Source organism: Desmodus rotundus, chromosome 12 (assembly GCF_022682495.2).
Source record: "Desmodus rotundus isolate HL8 chromosome 12, HLdesRot8A.1, whole genome shotgun sequence".
Lineage (NCBI taxonomy): Eukaryota > Metazoa > Chordata > Mammalia > Chiroptera > Phyllostomidae > Desmodus > Desmodus rotundus.
Window position 1 is genome coordinate 87,290,974 of NC_071398.1, and position 18,991 is coordinate 87,309,964.

The window sequence follows — 18,991 nt, forward strand, 5'->3', positions numbered from 1 at the left end:
GTATCAACTTGACTGAGTTTCCAGTCTGCCAGAACTGCCCTAGGGGTTTCAGACAGACCGGCCATCCACACAGTCCTGTGAGTCAGTTCCTTAAAACAAACCTTTTACACGTACCACACTCTGTCGGTCTGTTTCTCTGGACAACTCTACTCAGACAGTGTTTTCCTCGTGTAAGGTTGGGGCAAGGACGGGGAAGGTGTGTGAGGGAGTGACAGCACCTAGGAAGGCCTGGAGTTAGAGAGAAGTGACCGGGAAGCACATTGTATGTGCCCTAGAGAGTTTGAAAGGGTTTTACATCTGGGAATGAAAGGATCAGATTCACATTTCAGAAAGGACATCCGATTCTATTATTTACTGAGAGCAGAAGTCAGGAAAAACATATTTCCATTCCAGCAGGAAGGAATTCCTAACAAGGAAGACATTTCTTAATAGGAGAAGGAGGTGCTGAATCTCTTCCGGAATTTTCAAAATAATTTGACATTTCAAATCATGGACGGCCACAGTCTTGCAGAAGGGTGGCGACGTTCTTTTCACAATCACGAGTCTTTCTGCTCCACCTCGCCTCCTTCACGGCTCTTAGCCTTCACTGGTTTCTCACGTCTACCGTCGATAGCTTTCCTAGGAAGCTCTCCTTGTAAGGAGGGAAAGATTCCAACCTGACCAAGCAGCCTTTCTGGAAGACGGTGGAGGTGGGAGGGTGGAGGTCAGCTGGGGATTCCCGCTGCCAAAGTGGAAAGGAAGAGCGAATTCACAAACAGACGGGAGTTCCGCTGCCTCCCGAGTGTGGGGAGAGGACTCGCCTACGACAGCGGCAGCCTAAACTCTGCCTGCCATACCTCTGCAGGTTCGGTTCCCGCGCGCGTCCCCGCCAGTTCCGCGGCCCCCGCGCGGCGGTCGACGAGTCTGGGCGGGGGCCGGCACTTGCCAAGCTGGGATCTCGAAGGAGAGGTGTGTGGGGAGCGCCCAGTCAGACTGAAAAGTCCGAGGTTTCCCACCCCGCCGCTCTGCTGAGAACGTTTGCCACCCCAGTCCCCAGCAAAGGGATCTTGTTCCGAGACCCTAACCGATTTTTCTTCCATTCCCTCTGCATCCCTCGATGAATTCACCCTGGCTCCCGGTGCGTTCCCCGTCCTTTTTGTTCGGAACATTCTGCCCAGAGCTCCTCGCCCAGGTCAAGCACCCTTGGAGAAGGGGTGGAGGCTGCTGGTGACTTGATAACTGAGGCGCAGACAGGAGGAAGAAGCCAGCACCCTCATTACAGCCCCCACTGCAGAGGTCTTAGGTCGCCAAAGGGGCACTCTCTGCACAACCCTGGGGGGCCAAAGGGAGGGGAGGATGCTCACGTGCAAGGGGTCCGGGGACCCTAGCCCCAGAGCTGGGTTGTACACCACTCACCCCGACCGGGAAGGAGAGGAGTTGGAGCCCTGCGTGCGGGGGAATGGGAGTGAGGATCTGGGGAGGGGGCAGGGTTAGCGGAAGGGGCCGAGGGAAGAGGCAGCAGGTGAGTCCCTGGGCCGCGTCTCCAGGCGGGGAGGCGGGCCGAGGGGGGATTGGGAAGGGTGCAGCAGGCAGGGGCGATGCAGACGAGGGCTGGGCTGGGAGGGGTGCGGGGAGGCGAGCCCGGGCGGTGAGCGAGGGAGTGGGGAAGCGGCGAAGGGGAGGGAGTTCCGAAAGGAGGGAAAGGAACCGGAGAGCGGCGAAAGGAGCGAGCCTGGAAGGGAGAGCCGCAGAGCGCGGCCGAGCCAGTGCCGGAGCTCGCGCGGGGCACGGAGGGCTTGGCCGGGGGAGACACACAAAGACATGCGAAGAGGGGCTGAGCGAGGCTCGCGCACAAAGACGCCGGGGTGCACGGCCGCTCGGGCTGCACCGACCGCCCCCGAGCCGCGCCGGGGCCGGGCCAGCGCCGAGCCCGGGGCGGAGCGCTCGGCGGCGGCGGCTGCGGGCCGGCGCGGGACCCGGGTCGCCCGCGCTCTCCGGGTGACCCGGGCCCGGCCGCAGGCGCGCGCGGGGGCGGCGGCGCCGGAGCCCAACTTGGCCTCGGCCTCGCCCTCTGCCCAGCCCGCCGGTGTCCCCTCCTTCCCGCGATTTCGTTTCTTCTCACGCTCCCCCCCACCCCCTCTCGCGTCCAGCCCCGCTCTCCCCACCTTGTAAAACAAAGCCGGGGAAAATGCCTGCCCGTGCAGCTCGGAGCGCGCAGCCCGTCTCTGAATAAGAAGTGAGTACAATGGCGTGTTTGTAAAAGGTTCAAGTCCGTCTTTTCAAAAACATTTTGAATGCTGCATGCCTCATGCTTCCCAGCGCCTCGCGGGAGAGACCCGGCTATAGAGCAGGAGGTGAGACCTCGGGGACCCCCTTCCACCTCCCGCCCCGCGCCTTCCCGCCGCAGGCTGTCTGGGAGGGCTGCACAAGCCCCGCTGGCTGCGAGCGGACGTTTTCCACCTTCGTTTCCCGTCCAAGGCGTCGGGTCTTACTCTGGGGTTGGAGGCAAACCTATCCCCCATCCTCGATCCTCTCCTCGCTGTTTCTCCCCCACACCCCTCCTCTCCCGCTGGTACCTGCGGGGGGTGGGTTTGCATCTGCCTAGGGAATGGGTTTGAGACACCTTGGGGGGAGTTTCCGCAGGAGGAGGAGGGTCAACCCTTGGGATAGCCGACTGGCAGGACGCGTGGTGACCCTGGTCACACTTGTTGCCGGTTGCGTGGTGGGACAGGCAGTGGTGCTGAAAAAAGCTCGTTTCTCCGGGTGTTGAGTCGTTCATTGAGCCAGGGAGCGAAGACACACCTGGGTGAGGATGGGAGCCCTGGATTAAGAGGTGCGGGGGGCAGAGCAGGTGGTGATGGTGCCCAGCGTGTGTGGAGGGGGCTCATCTCTGACTCCTTGTGCTGAGGAGCGTCTCTTCCTGATCATACACCCAGCGACTGGAGATGGAAACCCAGAGGGTTCCCACAGTAGACCGAGAAGAAAGGCTGTTATTTTATTTTGGTGTCCATTCTGTCTGCCTAATGTGCATTTTATGTATTAATGTTAATGTAAAATGTGGCAATAGCTTAAAATAATTAAACTCCATCAGGAAATGTATTAGCTTCACACACACACACACACACACAATCTTTAAAAAAAAATCTGCCTGCCCACCCCCCACCCCGTTTTCCAAAAGCACGTAATGATAAGGTCTTAGTTTGGTGTTGGGATTTACAATTGGGATTTGGGGAGCATCCAGGTAAACAGTCTTGGGGTTTTCCAGTTCTACAGACTGGAAACCAGTAATATGAAAACCCAGAAAGAAGAAAGAAAAGAGAACTGGGGAGAAAGGCTTGGGAAGCTTTCTTCAGAGAGATATTGAGCTTCTGTGTGATTTTGTTATTTGTATTTCAAAAATAGCCTAATTTTAGATGATGTCCTTTATTTTTCATCAGACTCATCAAGCGGCTTGGAGGTTGGCTGGGGTGGCTAGACAGCAGATGACAGTGATTTTTAGCTATTATCAGCTTTTCTATTTAAAAAGTTTTTCTTGAAAAATACTCAAATACTGAACACATATGCAGTGCTAATTTTGAGTGCAGTTGCCTCTGTAAACATTGGATGTTAAAGGTGTCTGCTAGTTCAGGGCTTTATTCGGAGCAGAGGAGTGTGCCAGGAGGGAAATGGGCACATACCTGTACTGAAGAGGTGGGACCATAGGAAATCTCCGTCATGTACGTGTGCGGAGATTCACGTACATGCAGGTACAGTTACCTCATCAGAGCTCTGACTTCATCTCTTCAGAGTCAGAACCATTTAGAGAGTTGCCATCATTTTACAATCCTGCTCAGGTCTGGTGCTTCACGTAGCTTGGTTTGCAAGGCTTTTTTTTTTTTTTTTTTTTTTTTTTTTTTTTGTGATGGGTAACTGAGATTTATTTTATGAACTCAGACTGCAGTAGTCCTACATTTAAGTCAGTGGTAGTCAGGAGGGCAATGTATGTGGCCACGTGAAAGGTGACACTATTTCCTTCTTTTCCTCAAGTCATTTCAGATTCCTGTAGGGCATTTGGGTGCCATTCCATAGGGATTTCCATATACTTGCCCAAAAGGGTCTTTTAGATTAGGTTATCATTTTATGAAACCCATATTATCTACACTAATTTTACTTCTAACAATCATGGACATTGAATGGACAATTCTAGCTGTGTTGGTGGCTCACACCCCCTGATTTGGGGCCATTCATTCTATTGCCCCTTTTGGTTTAATGTTGCTGTTCCAATCAAATGTATCGTAGTAGATCACTTATTCTCCCCCCAGCAAGTGGAAATCTGGTACCTCTTGTATTTGCTAAAAAGGAATCCATTAATGGTATTTTTGAACAGCTGAGATAAATAATAAATGAATTTAGAGTCACCTCAGAGTATATGGGAATTTGTAAGAGAACACATAAATTCACCCTAATGGAGCAATTAGCTTTGTACAGAGCACGTAGGGTCCAAGGTGTGAGACAAGGTTTTAATTTTTTTTTCTCGATAATGTTCACTGTTGAAATGGAAGAAACTGGTCATGTCTCATCTGCACCAAGGATTTTGCCACAAAGGGTAGCAACACTTTATTTTTATAAACATGTCAGAGATCGAATAGCAAAATCTAGAGAATGCTTAATCATGAGCCCACTCTAGAGGACAAGCAAAAAGAAATGATTGGGCTGTTGTGGTTTATTTATTATCGTGTATTACCAGAAAATTACTAATGTTTTACTTTGAGCAATGAGATTTGAGTCACGAATTCACTCACAATACAATTCCTTTATTATAATGATTTTGTGGTATAAAGTGTTAAGTACTTGAGAAGAGGAATGATGGATGAGCCTCCTTCATGAGTTTTCAAATATCTACTTTAGTATCATCAACCCTTAGGAGTCCACTAAGTCTTCCTTGTGTAGCATGGCAGACAGATAGAAATTTTGGAATTCATTAGGAAGACCTCAGGCATGCTTTGATTTTTTTTTTTTTTTAGTTTCTTGGTCCACCTCCTGTTGTTTTTTTCCCTCCCATGTGGATCCCCAATAGCAGCAGAGAGCTAAGACCCAGCCCCTTTTCCTTGAACCCATATATACAGGCCAGAGCTTCCACCAGGGGAACAGAGTCAGTCACCACCCACAGCCGATCCCTAAAACAAGCCCACCCGCTACCCCTCTAGTCTCCTGCAACCTAACCCTCCTTCTCTGTTCTTGTCAGTGGCGGCACCTGACTTGCTGGATCCAAAATCTGCCGCTCAGAACTCCAAACCGAGGCTCTCGTTTTCTACGAAACCCACAGTGCTTGCTTCTCGCGTGGAGAGTGACACGACCATTAATGTTATGAAATGGAAGACGGTCTCGACGATTTTCCTGGTGGTCGTCCTCTACCTGATCATTGGGGCCACGGTGTTCAAAGCGCTGGAGCAGCCTCACGAGATTTCACAGAGAACCACCATTGTGATCCAGAAGCAGACGTTCATTTCCCAGCACTCCTGCGTCAATTCGACTGAGCTGGACGAGCTCATCCAGGTAATGGCACAGACCAGGTGTTCCTCCGTTTCCTCTACGGGGGAAGAAAGGGAAAGAGCTAGAGGAGACAGCTCAGAGCACAGAGCTGTCCTCCCGTGCCAGCCGGGGCCCTAGTCCACCTTCCTCCTTAGCTAGCCTACTTTCCCACAGCTTGTCTCCTCTCTCCCCTTCTCCCCTCTTTTCTTACCCCTGCCATCTTTTCTTTGCCTTTCCCCTTGTCTCCAGCTCCCATTGTTCCTCCTCATCCTCTTCTTTTCCTGCTCTTCTATATTTCTGTCCTGGTGTCTCCCTGCTTTCTTTCCCTCTGCCCTGCTTTGGAACTGCCAGTGCACGCCCCTGGACATGGGGGTGAGCTTGATGGAGGCCCTCCTGGTTCAATGACCCTTGCTGACTGAGATGCTTTGCTGTGGCAAATGAGAGGAAAACATAAGGCAGACCAAGGGCGTTAATCGTGGCACTGACCATGGTAAGATATGAAACATGAGTCTGCGGTGTGACTCTCTTGCGATGGCCACCCCTCATGGCCCATCTTCAGTCAAGGCAAAGGACAACTCTGACAACTGCCTTTGCTAGGTGTCTAGGAGGGTGATTAGTCACTGCTTCTCTAGACCTCAACAAAAAGCAATTTATTACTGCCTCAAAAACAGAGTTTTTGAATAAAAACTAATTTAGTTTTAATTTATTCAATAATAACAGGTTAGTATCTTTATGGAAAAACATTTTTGTTTTAAAGTTTAATCCCAAAATGACTTAACCATTTCAGTTGGCCTCTTTGGAGATAGCTATGTTTTTGTTGTAGATTTTTGCGTAAAACATAAGTCAAGCCTGGTCGAGAAGAAAGCCCTAGAACTTTCTGTTAAGAAGAGATCTGACTGGTTGTTGAAAACATTCTTCCTCATCTTATAGTTGGTTTTACATCATTCAAATGAGTTGAAAATGAGAAATTGTTATTCGTTTTAATCCAGGTTTTTGTTCTGAGACCTTTCCTCTTTTATTTCCTCTTGCCATTAATCCCCAATTTCTGCTTCTACCCTTCTGAGCCTTCTGCATTTAAGAATACACAAGTTCAAGTTTTACTGAAAATTAGATGAGGGTCAACTAATATTCTCTGACCCTGGTTTAGCTCCTGCTACATTCAGACATGTCTGCATCTCACTTATTTGACTTAAATTTTGAAAAGGGTCCTCATAGACTTGCATACCAAACTCTGTACTATTTTTAGATGATAGCAACATTTTCGGTAGTGACAGTGAACCTGACAACTAATATCATTGTCCCACCCATCTCATTGCCTGTTCCTATATGAGATCGCTGTTACTTCACTCTCTTTGTGCCTCATACTCCTAAGAGGCACCACAAACCTTTGGGTTTTAGAGGAAGAGCTATGGGTTGTCTTGGAGGTAGCATGGAGTAGAGGTAAAGCCTCAGGGATCAGGTAGATGTATTTTAAAGTCCACTTGAGTACTTTTCTAGAAGGACCATCTTAAACAAGTAATTTTGCTCTTTAAGCTTTAAAGGATCTATCTGGGCCCTGACCAGTTGTGGCTCAGTTGGTTGGGCATTGTCCACAAAACGAAAGGCCGCCAGTTCGATTCCTGGTCAGGGATCATGTCTGGGTCGAAGGTTTGGTCTGGGTTGGTGCGCAAACAAGGCAACCGATCAATGTGTCTCCCTCACATCGATGTTTCTCTCTCTCCCTTCCCCTTGGCCTAAAAATAAATAAATAAAATCTTTAAAAAAATAAATGATTTATCTTGGCTAAGGAAAGAACATCTATCAAATAGGGTTGCCGTGAAGAGATAATCCAAGTAATGCATTTAGGTGCTTAAAAAGCATTAAGTTTGTTTGCTATCATCATCTTCTTATCCCCTACCTCCACCTCATCCCCTTTTGGGGGATTGAAGCATCTGATTCTTACCATCTGAAGTGAGGTGTGTTTGGTCTTGGACAGGGGGAAAAAAGCCTAGAATTAGGACCATGCTGGAGGCAACTCTGTGTGGATTTATAAATGGCCCCACTGTTCAGCACCACCCAGGTTTATTGAGAATTATGAAAATGACTTGAAGGTCGTGGCAGGTGGAGACAATCTGGAGGTGGAGATTGATCATTTTTGCTACATTGTTTTTGGAATGGCAACAAACGGAACTCAATATATGACCTATTTTTTTTCTTTCTGCTGCATACAGGCAATCCACTTTAGCTTTATTAATATTCACTGCCGGTGGAGTATTTTTGCTTTTTAAAAATTTTAAGTATTTTTGTGCTTATTCAGTATTTTTCAGTGAAGAAGTTGCCTATTATTTGTTGTCATATGACTCACCTTTATAACCCGATGAGTCTAATAAATTACTTTTTTCTCTTTGAATGGAATTTCTTCTGATAAAAGAAATCTTTATAATGGCATGGCTTCAAGGACCAAGAGCGGCGTGTAAATAGGGGGGAAGGCAAGTGAGCCAGTAATCCCATATTGGAAATACATTTCACTCATTATGATTCTCATAAGTTTCAAAGTGTTTTCTGTGTTTATTTTCCCACTTCACCATCCTTTACAACCTCATTAGTACATATATTGTCATAACTTTGTTTCTGGAGATCTATTCTGTTCCTTTGACTGTGCCATGCTTCCCTCTTTCTTCGTGTGCCTTGCAACTTCATGTTGGGTTGTATCCATTTGAAAAAATGCCCACCTTTCTCAGTCTTTGCAGACGGACATAGTATAGGGAAAGACTTTCACCACCCATCCCAGCTTGAGATGCCTCTCCAGCCTTTGCCATGGATTATCTTCTCTGGGCTTGGGCATGTAAATTAGATGGATTTGCCAGTTTCTTTTTTTCAGGAGCTTGAATCTCTTGCTACCTCTGGTGTCTGTCTGTAGTACTGCAGATTTCTGGAGCTATTGGGAGCCACTCAGGTCTTTTATTCTCAGTGGTCCCCACATTTCTAGAGTATGATGCATCCCACCAGCACTCTGAATTGGGCAAGACAGAAACCATTCCTTTGGGTACCTCCTCCCAAAGCAGGAATGTTCGACATGGCTCCACTCTTTTCTTGCCCCATGGTGGAGAGGTTGCTAAGCTGTATTAGTCTCTGCCTCTGTGCATGGGTCCTCTGGAGCAGAGGGAAGCTGCCCAGCTCACTCTGGTCCTCAGTGTCCCGCAGGAACCTAGAGTGTGCCGGGTCCCCCCCCCTAGAATATTAGATGCACATTCCAACCCTTTCCCTTTCCAGGAAGAAGCCAGGGACTGGGCGTTCTCTTCTGACCATGGTGCAAGGCACCAGGGGAAAGACCGTGTGATCTGAAAGATAACACGGCTCCCAGGCTTCCAGCATGCCGTGGTCATATGGTTGTTGGCACTCTGTGTCGTGGGAGACAACACAGGCATAACTTGGAAATATAGTGGGTTTAGTCCCAGATCACCGTACTAATGCTAACATAACAATACAGCAAGTCACACAAAGTTTTTGGTTTCCCAGTGCATATAAAAGTTACGTTCACACCATACTGTAGTCTATTGAGCATACAATAACACCATATATCAAAGCAAAGTAAATACCTTAATTAAAAAAAATATTTTATTGCTAAAAAACGCTAACCATCCTCGGGGCCCTCAGTGAGTCATAATTGTTTTGCTGGTGGAAGGTCTTGCCTCGATTTTGGTGGCGCTGACTGATCAGGGCCATGGTTTCTGAATGTTGTCACATCAAGTGACTCCTCCTTTCGTGGCTGCTCTCTCTGCGGCATGCGATGCTGTTTCATGGCATTTTACCCACAGTGGCACTTCTTTCAATACTGGCGTCAATCTTGTCACACTCTGCTGCTGCTGCTGCACTAAGTTCATGTGATATTCTCAATCCTTCACGGCCGTGCCAGCAGTCCTCATAGCGTCTTCCCCGCGAGCAGGTTCCATCTCAAGAAACCACTTTTTTTGCTCATCCAGAAGAAGCAATTCAGTCACATCTTGAGGCTCCACTTCTAATTCTCGTTCTCTTGCTATTTCCACCACGTCTGCAGTTACTTCCTCCAACAAAGTCTTGAACCCCTCAAAGTCACCCATGAGGGTTGGAATCACCTTCTTCCAAACTCCTGTTAGTGTTGATATTTTGACCTCTTCCCAGGAACCACGAATGAATGGTCTTAGTGGCATCTACAAAGGTGAATTCTTTCCAGAAACTTTCAGCGTATTTTGCTGATTCACCAGAGGAATCCCAATGTATGGCAGCAATAACCTTATGAAATGTAGTTCTTAGATAATTACACTTGAATGTTGAAATTACTCCTTGATCCATGGGCTGCAGAGTAGACATTGGGTTAGTGGGCGTGAAAACAGCATTCATCTCATTGTGCATCTCCATCACAGTGCCGGGCTGACCGGGTACATTGTCCGTGAGCAGTGATATTTTGAAAGGAATCTTTTCTTTTTTGAGTAGTAGGTCTCAGTGGTGGGCTTAAAATATTCTATAAACCATGTTGTCAACAGATGTGCTATCATCGAGGCTCTGTTGTTCCATTCACAGAGCACGGGCAGAGTAGATGTAGCATAATTCTTAAGGGCCCTGGGATTTTCAGAATGGTAAATGAGCACTGGCTTCAGCTTAAACTCACCAGCTGCATTAGCTCCTCACAAGAGAGTCAGCAGGATCTTTGAAGCTCTGAAACCAGCCATTGGCTTCTTTTCTCTAGTTATGAAAGTCCTAGATGGCATCTTTTTCAAATAGAAAGCTGTTTTGTCTGTGTTGAAAATCTGTTTAATGAGGCCACCTTCTTGAATTATCTTAGCAGGATCTTCTGGCTAATTTGCTGAGGCCCCTACATCAGCATTTCCGCTTCACCTTCTACTTTTGTGTTGTGGAGGTAGCTTCTTTCCTTAAACCTCATGAACCAACCTCGGCTAGCTTCAAACTTTTCTCCTGCAGTTCCCTCGCCTCTTCGTAGAATTGAGCAGAGTGAGGGTCTTGCTCTGGATTCGGCTTTGGCTGAAGCGAATGAGGGGGCTGGTATGATCCTCTATTCAGACCACCCACACTTTCTCCATGTCAGCAGTAAGGTTGTTTCACTTTCTTATCATTCATGTGTTCACTGGTGTAGCACTTTTAATTTCCGTCAAGAATTTTCCTTTGCATTCACAACCTGGTTCACTGGTGCAAGAGGCCTAGATTTTGGCCAGTCTTGTCTTTTCAACATGCCTTCCTCACTGAGCTTAATAATGTCTAGCTTTTGGCTTGAAGTGAGAAATGCGTGACTCTCCCTTTCACTTGAACCCTCAGGCCCTGGTGGGATTATTAACTGCCTAATGTTAATATTGTTGTGTCTCATGGAACGGGGAGGCCCAAGGAGAGGGAGAGAGACGGGAACCCCTGCAGCTGGAACAGTCAGAGCAGCGGCACCATTTATTCATTGTTTGTTGTCTTATGTGGGTGCAGTTGGTGGCACCCCAAAAACAATTACACTGGTACCATCAACAAGCATGGACCACAGATCACCATAGCAAATACAAAAACAATGAAAAAGTTTAAAATAGTGTAAGAATTACGAGTCTGCAACACAGAGATACTAATGCCGCTGAAAAAATGTTGCCAATAGACTTGGTCAACACAGAGCTGCCACAAAACTTCAATTTGTGAAAAATGCAGTATCTGTGAGTGCACTGAAGTGACGTGCGATGGGACTTCGTGCCCGTACACGGTCAGCTCTGGGCAGACAAGTGTGCGTCTGGGGGAAGGCATTCCAGGTAGAGAGGAGAGTGAGAGCAAAGGTCCAGAATTGGGCACATTCTCGGCAGAGAGGCCACAGGGTCAGAAGGAATGAATGAAGGGGGGAATTTACATGAAAAGACGCTAAAGAAGTAACAGGGGTTTAGATCCTGCAAGGGTGTGGGTGGCATGTGGCCCAGGATGGCTATGAATGTGGTCCAACACAAAATCATAAATTTACCCAAAACCTTTTTTTTGGCTCATCAGTTTTCATTAGAGTTTGTGTATTTCATGTGTGGCCCAAGACAGCTCTTCCTTTTCCAGTGTGTCCCAGAGACGCCAAAAGGTTGGACCCCCCTGCGAGGGCTTTGTAAATCAGGGTAAGGGATTTTGGATTTCACTCAGAGTGAGTTATGGGAATATGGAAGGGGCTTGGGCAGAGCAGGGACCTGATCTGGCTTTTAACTCCCAAGCATCGCTGTGGCTGTCCTCTGAGAAAGAGAATGCAGGGGGACAGAGTCAGGGATCCACTGCAAATAACCTGTAGGGTGGAGATGGTGGTGGTCTGGATGAGGATGGAAGCCGGAGATGTGATGAGACGTGATCCAGTTGGGGTATTTCAAAAACAGACTCGACAGGATTTGACGTGAAGTGTGAGAAAAAGAAGTCAAGGATGACTCACAGGTTCGGGGCTTGAAGACCTGGCAAGATGAAGTTGCCAGTTAATGAGATGGAAAAACTCGGACGGAGCAGGTTTTAGCGAGGAGCCAGAGTCCAGTCTGGCAAATGATTGGTTTGCGTTGCCTTTTGGACACCCAAGCAGGGCAGTGGTCCAGGGTGAATACCTTTGGGACTCAACAGCATGTTAGCGATGTGTAAAGCCTCGAGACTAAATGAAATCTCCTAGTGTAGGAGTGTGGACAGGAGGGCAGGAACAGGCCCAGGGGCTCGGTGGCGAGGGGGTTGAGTCGGTGGTCAGGGAGATGGGAGGGAAGCAGGCCGCGTGGTGGTCTCTGAGCCAAGTGAAGATCTGTTACAAAGAGGGAGGGATTAGCTATGTCAGATGCTACTGCCAAGTCTTACTCTCCTTACCGTGACCTGTAATGTGCAACTGGTCCTCTAGCCTATACATTCATGAGAGTGAATTTGTGTACACTTAGCCGTCATTAAGCACAAAACCCGACACGAGCGATTTCTGAGCGGTTAGCATCACGCTAAACACATAGGCTGTATGTGACGCACTTGAAAGAGACAAGTCCTGGGACCATTTGGGACACATTATACACACGTGGATAAAATAAATAGGAAGCTGTTCCCTCAGCTTCTAACTTACGCATGGATTCTTTTTAAGAATTCAGCTATAAACTGATGTATTGCTTAGAACCTTTAAAGTGTTTTCACACGGAAATACAGTGTAGAGGATGGCTACGTGTATGCCTTGAGCTAGGCAATGGAAGCTTTCATATAGCTAAACTGTAACACCAGGGCCTGAGCGTGAAACAATAAAATTAAAAAAATATTGCTTTTATTTCTTTTATTTTTGTTAGTTTTACTTATTTGGAACCAGTGACCCATATAGCCTCTCTGTGCATCAGCTTTTGTGGAAGATTAAATGTATGTATCTGATTTCTGTTATGTGATACCATATTGGTAATGGTCACAGGGTTATTTTATTTCTTTCTATTTAAAATTTTTTTTTATTGATTGATTGAAGAGAGAGTGGGAGAGAGACATCAATTTGTTGTTCCACTTTATTTATGCGTTCATTGGTTGATTCTTGTGGGGGCCTGACCGAGGATTGAACCCCCAAGCTTGGCATATTGGGATGATGCTCTAACCAGCTGAACCACCCAGCCAGTGCCTCCCAGGGTTATTTTTATGAGGTGGTGAAACACCTCAGTCTGTCAGTGCTGGTTCCAAATAGTTACATAAGGAGAGGTAGCTGTTGAGAGGACACCCAACAGATGCACGGTAGGCGATTAAAAGTGAAAAAGTGAGCGACGTTCAAATGCATTCAGTCACCTCCTGATGCCAGTCCCCTTCCCCCTTCTTGCATCCTCTGGATCCTCAAGAAACTCCATGTTGCTTTACTGTGACTCTTCCTTCCTGTCCCTCTCTGCCTGGTTTAAACACCGCCTGCTGGCTCTACCTGCAGGAACACATTCTTGCTTTGAGGGCAGGAGAAGTGAAGATCAACTCGATACTTCTTCTCCAGACATGAGACCCACCCCCCACAATTGCTCCAGCCACGGCATCTTCCTAGGCTGCTTTCTGTGCTCTGAACGCTCTTGGGGCTGGTATTCTTGTGTGAATGAGGATGAACAGTGCAGCGCCTGTCGGCGACTGATGGAGAAAACGTGGGGGAAGAAGCCAGGCTCATTCCGGGGCTGATGGCTGTGGCGTGGCACTCTGAAGTCAGTCTGAGGGGTGCCCCAGGGGAGAGTCTAATTGCATTTTTGTGCGGTAACTGTTGGACAGTGGTCACATGGTAGCGCCATCATTCCAGTTGGCTTGAAAAAAAGTATAAGAAATTCTGTAATGTTCCTGTTTCTCAACAAAATAGATCTCAACTAATGCAGTATTTTCACTAACTGGTGAGTGTATGGGTGTGGAATTGAAAAAGATGGGGGAAACTTGGAGAAAAGCTAAGAAGCTAAGACAGGAAGAGTCTGAATCATTCCATTTTAGGAAGTCGCTCGTACACTATTTTTGCTCTCTTGAATTGGTGACATTGAACCAAGAACTATAAACATGGTAACCAGTTTTGCAAGACTTCTGTTTCTCTGCGTAATGTTAGCAAGTCATGAGTTGACTTAATCTGCAGTGTGTTAAGAAATTTTACCTGGAACCGGAAAGCCTAGACCTTTCTTACAGGCTTATTTAATGGCAATGAGCCAACCCAGTTGAATTGAGAAATACATACATTTTACAGGGTTTGAAACAGGAATTGTCTATCAGAATATCACTGGAGTACTTTAGTATTGTGATATTTGGCTATTGATGTCTAATTCAGCTTTTGGGAAGTTTGATTTACTCCAATACAAAGTGGGGTAACTTCTTTTTGTTCATTGTGCGTGTGTGTACAAAGGGTATGATTTCCAATCTTTGTTACGATTTAGCTACATATTTAGGAAGGGCAGGAAAAAATTATTTGTTTTTAAAACCTATTTTTAAAACCTATAAAACCTGTGTAACTTGTATCTGTTGTGGAAATATAGGCTTAAGTGTACTGGAAAATCAAATAAGCAGAGATCATTCTATGGAAAAAGCCCACAGCATCTCCAAATTTGGGAATTCTATGGATGCATGTAATTGCCAGAATAAAACTGTCCTTGTTCCATTTTGGGCTATTTATTTAATCAGTTTAGAATGTCAGATTTTAGAAACAGTGCATGAATAAATGCTGGTTAGTGTCATAGGCCTTAGGCAAAATGGTATAAAAATTTTGTCTTCGATGTTCTGTCTCCTTGATCTCAGTCTCCTACCCACACAAATCCTATTTTAAGGATGACCTCCTTTAAAAGAACTTCCTAGACAGAGTGACTGTAAGTTGTATGAAGTTCCCACCTTATTCTTGTAGAACTGTTTCTTCTTTGTTATCTAAGCCACCTGTATCTCTTTCTACATGCCCTTTTGTTTATTTCCAACTCCTCACTCAACCTCCTCTCTCCATATTTTTCTTCCCTTTTACCATCCTTGTCCCCTTACTTGTGCTGGGGGGGAAAGGGAAGAAGGATAGAGGTTGGTATTCTGAGAGAATATTACACAATGACATGGAATCCCGGAAAACTCGTGACAACACGCACAGCTGCGGAAGTGCAGGTTTCACTCTACCGGCTTCACGTGTATTTTTCTGGCTCCTTTTGTGTTGTGGGGACGCAGGGGTCTTGGCCACGTTTTAGCCTTTCCGCACCACAGTGTCACTTCACACAGGACTCAAAGAATAACAGAATTTCAGTGTTTCAAGTTCATTGCCATCTCTATAATAACTTAGAAAATGAACTTGGATGCCGTCATACAGATTCATTCAGTGATAGAGAAGGGGTGATGTAAACTATATCACATGTAGCTACTCAGGAGATGTTGACATCCATGAAGTGAGATATGGATGACTTCCAAACACCTTGGAACATGCTTATATCATATGAAAATATCTGAAAGCAGATTGAATGATTATAACTCTTAACAAAACTAAAAATCGAATACCTGTATGTTACAAAAATCTGTTTTACAGAGTGTAATTTTTTATTCTTATTTTCCCAAAAGTCCAGTGCCATGTATATTACTTTTATAATTGTAAGAATCGTCCCGAGTGGCCATGACCCGGGCCTATAATGCTACACCCAGCAGTACGCCTCTTGCCTCTGGCCTTGTTGATGACATCCACCCCCAACCAAGTCTCTGTTGCCCCCAGTTTGGATTTGAAGCTTTTGTTTCCACGAAAGGAAGTCCATTTACACTTTCAATAGTGCAAGTAAAAAAGGTGTACACTTCATTAGTCTGTATAAAAATAGCTTGGACATGCAATGGTGTAATCTCCAAAGAGAGGGAAAGACGTGGGGAGGTGAGCGAGTAGTTTGCTTTTAAAGTCTGGTGTACAGACACTGCTTCTTGTAGGAAATACTCTCCTTTTTCAGTTATAAGAATTGCCTTTTGTTTTTTTTAAAGGATGCTTTATAAGAATTTCTAATTAATGTGTGGTTAAACTTAGGTCATCCATTACTTGGAAACACATTCAAGGACTTTGAAAGCCTTTTTAAGAAACCACGAAATAGGTTCTGATTCAAATTGTTTCCAACAAAAACAATAGATTAAAAACATTATTGCATATGGCCTGGCTCACTGAAGAGATATACTCTGGGGAAACCTTGAAAACTTGCTTCTTTACCAGACTCTAAATATAGCATGATTTAATCACCTGGATTCTGTATGAAATATGCAAATGTACTACTTCATCTTTTTTCCACCAGAAATGAGAAATACGTATTTTAGAAAGAAAAAACTATGGATGTTAGATTTAGAAAAACCTCACCTTGGTCAATACTTATGATAGTCCATTTAATTATGTGATGTAATTGTGGAATTTTTCTTTTTTGGATTTGTGTAGATTCCTCTATTTTTTCTAGACCAAAAAGAAAGCAAAATAATAAACTGTCATTTCCACAAAACTATAGAATGTCTGAAAATTAAGTTACATGGAATGTGTCTCAAGTTCATTTATCTAGTTGGAGGCTAGAATGTATACTAGTATGGGATATTTTATATCAAAAGATGAACATACAAAGTTACTTCTATAAAATGTAATCATCTTAAATATTAGATAATATCCTTTGACTTCTCAGATATATACAAAGTTGGACACAACTTGAATATCAAATGAGGATTCAACAATTAGCCTGTGCTTTCCAAGAATAACATTCTTAGCCATATAGGGTTTTACTTAAACTAACAAATACATATTCTTCACAGTAGAATTATAAGACCATACTAGATTGGTTTGCTATAAAGTTTGCTTCTTATGGGGATTAGCTTTAATGCTATGGTAATAAATATCACACTGCAAAGAAATTTAGCATGTTTAACACACTATTCATGAAAATAAAAGTACCATTCTTTTGCATGCTAATATGAAGTTGTCATTTTGTAGGCCAAAAAGTGCTTGGATATTGACAATATTGTGGGGTTCAGCCCCGTATTGTCATTAGCTGAGAGATGCCCTGGAGTATTCTCGTGGAACAATGTGCTAATACGATGTGACTTTCAAGAAGTTGTTTGCTCCCTTGCTGGAGCATCAGTGGTCCCAGAAATATTATCTCATGCATTGGACTCATGGGAATATCTTAATGATTGTCGGTAATTGCCTTGTGTTCCAAGGGTGTGCTAGTTTCATCTGATTACAAAAAAGTGTCTTATCAACGTTTGGTGTTAAAGCTGCTCATAGTTCCAGAAATCCAGATGACGTTCTTGTAATTCAAGAATGCACAAACTCATAGTAGAATGCTGTGAACTTTGATTCTAAAGTCATTGTTGTCATGGAAACTAACTCATCATTTTATAAGTAATTACCTTTATCATCTCTTTCAGTGTAGGCCTCTTAGAGCTCTAGTTCCTAAGTATTAACTTATACTCTTGACTATGACTACATATTCAACTTCCTTTCCTTAGGCACATTCTATTATTGACTACAACCTAACTGAAGAGCAAAACTGAGTGTGAATCCAAACACTGTTTCTGTTGTAGATTTCTATTTCTTAATCCTTCAGGTAATAATAATGTGCTAGAATTAAATGCATAGGACCCAACATTCACTTCACCCTATCCTAAAAAATTCAAGTTATTCATCGGTTGTCAACATGACTTGATCGTTTCCAGAAGTTGCCTTTAATGGAAAAGTGGATTTTTATTACTGATGAAGTGATTGTTTAGTCATGTAATAGGGCATATACAGAAACGGTGTTCTTGAAGGTATTGTTGAATGATCTGAGGGCCTGAATTGAGGTTGAAATTGCAGAGACTCTCAGATCTATGACAATGCACCTGCCAAGGGCATTCGATTTCCGGTGGACGTTGACCAAGAGAGCTTGTACAAAAACATGAAATACATGTACAGGAATATTCCAGAAAAAGGACCTCATGGTGGACTCATTCTCCCAGTGATTTGGCATACTCTCAGTGCCCTCTCCCGCTTCTGCTGCAATAATCACGGCTCTGTGATAACTATTTACAACCCCCACATTGCAGACATCACTGTTTATAAGTCTCCGTTTGCTCCTTTTGCATTTACACGATTTGTGCATCTTCTCCAAGTGTCTGGGGAATGTTGCACCTCATCATTGACAAGCAAAAGAACAGGCTAAAAAGTGGTGGTGCTGGTCAGAAAGGCTGTATTAAGTCAGTTGTTGGAGGAATTAGCTTGCTTCCAGTCAATAAAATAATTAATTTTACTTAATGGGGTGAAGTCTAAACATGTGCCTTATCTTTTCTCATCTATATTGCCCATGTTTTTACCTCTCTTGCTTCCCCATTGCCTGAAACAAAAAGCAATTGATAATTTTTTTGAATAAATAAATGTGTGGAAGAAATGTCTGTAACTCATAAAAATATACTTTGGATGCAATTATAATCTTTCTAATTGTAATCTTTTCTAATCTTTATAATCTTTATAATTATAATCTTTTTCCCCTCTTCCTTGATCTTTACTGGAATCATCAGTTTTTCCTGGGAGTTACAAGGCTAGAGGTCATTGAGCCTGTGCTTGCAATGTGTGTATTCCTATCTCAGGATATATACAAAGACATTTTAAGATTTTTAAGTTTTCCTGGCTGGTGTGGCTCAGTGGATTGAGCACCAGCCTGTAAACCAAAGGGTTGCAGGTTCGATTCCCATTCTAGGGCATGTGCCTGGGTTGCAGGCCCGGTCCACAATTGGGAACATGCGAGAGGCAACCACACACTGATGTTTCTCTCCCTTTCTTTCCTGCTCCTTTATCATCTGTCTTAGAATAAATAAATAAAAATCTTTAAATTTTTAAAAAAGTTGTATTTATCTGTCCTTTTTATTTATTTGTGCTCATAATTATTTAATTAAATACCATTTTCCTGCCAATAGTCAATATATTTAATGATAAAACTTTAAAGCCATTGAAGATTTTATGTGACAAAAAATAAAATCTGCTCTCCTTATTTTTGTTTAACATTGCTTTTGAAATACTGGGCAATGTAATAAGAGATCTAAAGTAATAAAGCATAGCTATCAAAAGATGCAGAGATAAAGTATCATTATTTGT

The 18,991-nt window shown here is 44.4% G+C and overlaps 1 protein-coding gene and 1 long non-coding RNA gene across 4 annotated transcripts in view; one reads left to right on the forward strand and one right to left on the reverse strand.

Moving 5' to 3' along the window:
- Window positions 1-370: 370 nt before the first annotated feature.
- On the reverse strand, window positions 371-1,925 carry LOC139440389 (uncharacterized). Its single transcript, XR_011650613.1, has 3 exons — window positions 1,396-1,925; window positions 1,065-1,181; window positions 371-721 (listed from the first exon to the last, which is right to left on the reverse strand). It is a non-coding gene; the product is annotated as an uncharacterized lncRNA (long non-coding RNA).
- Window positions 1,926-1,928: 3 nt separating this feature from the next.
- Window positions 1,929-18,991, forward strand: part of KCNK2 (potassium two pore domain channel subfamily K member 2) — an 89,918-nt gene continuing 72,855 nt past the window's right edge. The window contains exons 1-2 of one of the 3 annotated variants that reach the window (XM_024551430.4): window positions 1,929-2,333; window positions 5,204-5,514. In XM_024551430.4, the coding sequence (XP_024407198.1) occupies window positions 2,288-2,333; window positions 5,204-5,514 (357 nt within the window). In that variant the 5' untranslated portion in view covers window positions 1,929-2,287. The remainder of the gene's footprint in view (window positions 2,334-5,203; window positions 5,515-18,991) is intronic. The other 2 variants (XM_024551446.4, XM_053915835.1) reach the window with 2 other exon arrangements.